This window comes from Aulonocara sp. 'chitande type north' Nkhata Bay, linkage group LG23, assembly GCF_057382095.1.
Source record: "Aulonocara sp. 'chitande type north' Nkhata Bay isolate Kocher_YH1m ecotype deep benthic linkage group LG23, A_spYH_male_GT1.1, whole genome shotgun sequence".
In the NCBI taxonomy this organism is placed as follows: domain Eukaryota; kingdom Metazoa; phylum Chordata; class Actinopteri; order Cichliformes; family Cichlidae; genus Aulonocara; species Aulonocara sp. 'chitande type north' Nkhata Bay.
In genome coordinates this window covers 46,978,643-46,983,731 of record NC_141365.1, presented here as the reverse complement: position 1 = coordinate 46,983,731, position 5,089 = coordinate 46,978,643, and the positions used below count along the sequence as shown (strand labels likewise).

At 56.8% G+C, this 5,089-nt stretch overlaps 1 protein-coding gene across 1 annotated transcript; it reads right to left on the bottom strand.

Moving 5' to 3' along the window:
• Positions 1 to 398: 398 nt before the first annotated feature.
• Positions 399 to 4,287, bottom strand: LOC147302820 (uncharacterized). The gene is made up of 2 exons (XM_086283600.1): positions 2,933 to 4,287; positions 399 to 2,891 (listed from the first exon to the last, which is right to left on the bottom strand). Exons 1-2 carry the CDS (start codon positions 4,285 to 4,287, stop codon positions 446 to 448), a joined length of 3,801 nt encoding a protein of 1,266 aa, XP_086139726.1. The 3' UTR covers positions 399 to 445.
• Between the last annotated feature and the right edge of the window lie 802 nt (positions 4,288 to 5,089).

The window sequence follows — 5,089 nt, the reverse complement described above, 5'->3', positions numbered from 1 at the left end:
AGAAGTAATGCGGTCTTATACGAAAGAAGTTTCATATCTACCGACTCAACGGGTTCAAACGGAGGGCCACAAAGGGCCTCCAGCACCAAAGACAAGTCCCAAGCCGGGACACTGGACTTAAGCACGGGCCTCAGCCGGCGAACCCCTTTCAGAAAACGCACGGCGAGGGGATGCGCACCTGGTGTCACCCCGTCAAAACCGATATGACAAGCAGATATAGCCGCTAAATAAACCTTGATCGTCGAAAACGAAAGGCCTTTATCCAACAGCTCCTGCAGGAATGTCAAAACATCCACAATAGAGCACTGAAATGGGAGAGTGTGGCGGTCCTGGCACCATCGCTCGAAGGCTCGCCATTTGTAAGCGTACAAGCCTTTAGTAGACGAAGCCCTGGCGCTCTGAATCGTCGCTACCACACTAGGTGGCAGACCCTTAGCAACCAAGTTTAACCTCTCAGCAGGTAAGCATGAAGGTGCCACAGATCCGGGCGCGGATGAAACACTTCCCCCCCCGCCTGAGAGAGGAGATCCCTGCGGAGAGGAAGCTGCCAAGGACTTGCTGCAAGCAGGCTGATTATTTCTGCATACCACGACTTCGCGGGCCACCAAGGGGCCACCAGGATCAGAGAGAGGGAATGCCGACGCACCCTCTCCAGAATTGGAGATATCATTTCCACTGGGGGAAATGCATACAGGAGCACGTCTGGCCATTGGTGCGCTAGCGCGTCCAAGCCCAAGGGTGCATCGTGGTCGATTATGGAGAAGTACAGGGGGCAGTGAGCATTCACCCTGGAAGCAAAAAGATCTATTTGCGCCTCGCCAAATAGATCCCAAATCTGAGCCACTATTGAAGGGTGTAACCTCCATTCTCTCACCAGAGGACCCCCCCTGGAGAGAAGGTCCGGCCCCAGGTTCAGGTGGCCCGGGACATGGGTGGCTCTTAGAGTCAGAAAATGAACACTGCACCATAACAGCAGAGAGCGAGACAGCTGCAACAGGGGAAGAGAGCGTGTTCCTCCCTGCCTGTTTATATAAGACACCACTGTTGAATTGTCCGTCCTGACTAAGACATGCTGGCCCTGCAGGACTGGACGGAAACGCTTTAGAGCTAAGAACACTGCTAACAGCTCTAAGTGGTTGATGTGCAGCTGGCGCTGAGCCGCGGACCAGATCCCTCTCACTGACGCACCCTCGCACAGCGCTCCCCACCCACTTAGGGAAGCATCTGTGGACACCACCTTGCGAAACAACACCCTCCCAATCCGAGAGCCCTGGTGCAGTAGCCCGGGCTCCCTCCAAGGACGGAGAGCTAGCATGCAAGACGCAGTTACCGGCAGCCTCCTCCGGAGGTGACGCGAAGCACACAAACGGTGAGAGAGAGTCCAGCGTTGAAACGCTCTCATTTTCAACAGCCCAAGCGGCACTACGGCGATCATAGATGCCATCATGCCCAACAAGCGCAATATCGTCTGGAAACGCAGTCTGCGTCCCAGCTGAAATTGAGCGAGGCAGCGATGAAACGCGGCCACTCTGTGCTCTGACAACCGTGCGCGGCTGGAAAGAGAGCATATTTCCAGACCGAGAAAAGCGATCTGTTGACCTGGGATTAGCGAGCTCTTCTGAAAGTTCACAGAGAACCCCAGTGTCTGAATGTGTGACAGAACCCGCGACAGCTGCGTCTCCGCCTGTTCTCTGGAGCAAGCCACGAGAGCCCAGTCGTCCAGGTAGGCCAAGATGCGGATGCCCCTCTTCCTGAGGGGCGCTAGCGCTGCCTCGGCACATTTCGTAAAGGTGCGGGGAGCGAGCGACAGCCCGAACGGCAGCACTAGGTATTCGTAGGCTACGCCCTCGAATGCAAACCTCAGAAACTGCCTGTGTTTCGGGTGTATAGCGACATGAAAATAAGCATCTGTTAGATCGATTGTCGCAAACCAATCTCCCGGGCCGACTGCACTCAGGAGCTGTCTGAGTGTTAGCATCTTGAACCTGTACGTTCGCAGGTACGTGTTCAAGACTCGCAGGTCGAGGATGGGACGAAGCCCTCCCCCTTTCTTCGGAATGACAAAATAACGGCTGTACCAACCTTTGTCCGTCTCCGAAGCGGGGACCACCCGTATTGCTCTCTTCTGTAATAGCGCCTGTATTTCCTCTCTGAGTACCAAGGCTGCCTCGGGGTTGACAATCGTGTTCACGACTCTTTGGAAACGAGGCGGCTTGACCCGGAACTGCAACCGGTAACCCATGGCAACGGTTTGCAGCACCCACGGAGAGGGGGCGCAAGCGCGCCACTGAGGGAAGTGAGCAGCCAGCCGGCTGGCCTGCAGCACTGACGGCGGGGCGCCGTCGCCCCCCAGTGTGTCTGCAGGGGACTGCATCCCCTGCCTGACCTGGCTCATTTCGCCTGCAGGTTGAGCATTTGAGATTGTTTGAGAGTAAACAACACTCTTTATTGATTGCAACATGGGAACATGTACATTTATACATTTTGTTGGGTGCACCTTTTCCGGGGCATAACAATGAAAAACAGCGGGAACACTCGATGTGGTCGCTTGAACATTCAACACATCTGAACCGTGTGCAGGGGTTATGTGCTTGGGAGACCGCGATAGGGAAGTGCAGCGCCTTCTGGGGCTGACAACCTGAACAGAACTTAAGCGGCACCTCTTGTGCGGCAACAGAGGGGTAAGAGCAGCGTCTCCCTGCTGCCGGATCCCTTCCCCACTCGCAATCACAGCTAGGAGGGCTGAGGCTTCTTCCTCCTGGGCGTCGGGTCCCGTCGGGGGCCCGGGGGAGGGCCTTTGCCCCAGGCCGACTGGCGTGGAGCTCGGGCCGGAGTACGTGCTCTCGCCGGCGGCCCTCCCACTCCAGCAGTGGGCGCCGGTCTCTTGCCAGCTGTCAGAGGAGCGGCGGGCCTGTGAGAGCTAGCAGTGGGCTTGGGCTGGGGCTGGCGTCTGGGGATGATGTCGCGCAGAGCTTCCGTCTGCTTCTTCCTCAGATCGAATCTAGCCTGAATGGCTTCAAGTGAATGTCCGAATAACCCAGCCGCAGACACTGGTGCGTCCAGATACACAGCTCTGTCTCTATCAGGGACGTCGGAGAGGGTCAGCCACAGGTGCCTCTGCGCCACCACTGTCGAAGCCATCCCTCTGCCCAGGGAGAGCGCTGCACAGCGAGACGCACGGAGGATGTAATCCGTGGTGACTCTAACCTCGTTAAGAAGAGGTGACAGCGGGCTGTCCTCCGGAACCAGCGATCCAAGCTCCGCCAGGCACATTGCTTGGTACGTCTGGAGCATGGTGACGGAGCTCATGGCTCGAGCGGTGCCGGCCTGAGCCCGATAAATCTTCTCCAGCTGCGAGGCCGAGAATCTGCAGTGCTTGGACGGCAGAGTTGCGGGGCCACCGACACCATGGTTATGGGACGGGGCCAGATAAGCAGCCAGAGACGGCTCCATAGGGGGTGGGTTAGCTAAACCAGCTCCCTCGGCGCCGTCCAATTCCATGTACTGTCCATAGCCGGGCACAGTGACGCGGGTAGACAGAGGTTTGTCCCATGACGCTGTTAGCTCGCAGAGAAAGTCTGGGAACATGGGGAGGCAGTTTTTGGCCGTTGCGGGCTCCGGTGGAAGGAAAAAACCCGCAAACCGCGACGGCTTCCGAGCTGGTGGAGGAGAGGGCCAGTCCACCTGCAGCTTCTCAGCGGCACGGCGAAACAGGGAGAAAAGAGAGGTGTCATCGTGGCCGACCGGCGCAGCAGCGGCGGCATATTGGGTCGACAATGAGCTCTCCTGCTCATCCTCCGACAAACCATGGATGTCCAGGCCGATGTCCAGCACGTCATCGTCTTCCTGGGGAGCGCTGGCGGGCTTCAACCCAGGCTGAAGCCCGTCAGCGCTCCTGCATGGTTCCGGTCCGTCATCGGCTAACCCGTCAACGTATTCCATGTGGTCAGCCCAGCTAATCGCGGGGACATCGACCTGAAAATTTTCGTCTTCGGACTCGGACGAAGCCGGGGCTCCAGACTCGGAAAGAAGAGGGTCATGCCGTGCGACAGCCGAGCGTCCCAGCACTCTTTCCACAAACGTCACCCGTCTTTCCAGGGTCGAGCGTCGGAGCTGGCGACAAAACGCACAAGCTTCGGGCTCCGTCAACGCTCTCCTAGCGTGGACGATCCCCAGGCAGACAGGGCAGGCATCGTGCTGGTCGCTGTCGTGCAAAGAGAAACCACATCCCTGAGGACAGGGGCGAACAGAAGATTTCTGCTTTGCTCGCTTCGGTTTGGAGTCCATTCCCAAAACGCAAAGCGAAACGCTGCACAAGAAAAACTTGAAAATAGCGCTCCGCGGGCAGCCTACGCACCAGCTGGGCGGTGGAGGCTAACACCAACAGGGGCAGTTAAGCTAGGTTCAAGTTGGCAGACAACGGAGCTAACTAGCAGTAGCTAGCTAGCCCAACTCAGCAGAGGTGTTCTCAGCGAGGTGAAGAGCGTAAGAACTGAGGGATGACGGTGATGGCAGCGGCTATATGTGCAGGCGGGGCCTTGCGCGTGTCATCACACGTCATCTGCCGTAAAGGCGTGAATAAAGGTTTCTTCAGCCAGGACACGCGAGGGCGTGATATCCCATACTTATGTGTTGTACCGAGTGAATCGACTGAAAGGGAACAGCAGTGTACATTCAGACTGAGACACGCTTCAGTCTGTATGGACCTGTTTCTGTAGCTGCCACCATCATTCTACATGTTTGTACATCAGCTTATCAAATCCTGTCTGCTGTCTTCATTTATTACTCTTCACCTGCTTCACTGTCACTGTGTGGGCGGAGCTGTCTGAGCCCCACCCACACAGACACAGCTCCTCTCTGGAGCAAAACTTCTGCTTCATCTCCGCCTCTTTTCTTCATCCTCCACCTCTCTTTTCTCTTCTTCGGTGTTCTGCAGCCACGGAGCCTCACAGCCATTAGCACGCCCATACCTGAGCAGCTAGCATTACCCAGCATGCCGTGCAGCAGTGTCAGTTTGTAAATGTGCAAGAATTCCTGCTCCAAACTGTTTCACAGAGTGCTGTGTGCCGTGACCTTTGACCTGCTAAAG

Bases quoted from the DNA above. Each gene is read 5' to 3' on its own strand.
- LOC147302820 (XM_086283600.1), bottom strand. From the start codon at position 4,287: ATGGACTCCAAACCGAAGCGAGCAAAGCAGAAATCTTCTGTTCGCCCC. The intron at 2,892-2,932 runs GCCCACTGCTAG...CTCCTCTGACAG, and splicing joins AGACGCCAGCCCCAGCCCAA to CTGGCAAGAGACCGGCGCCC.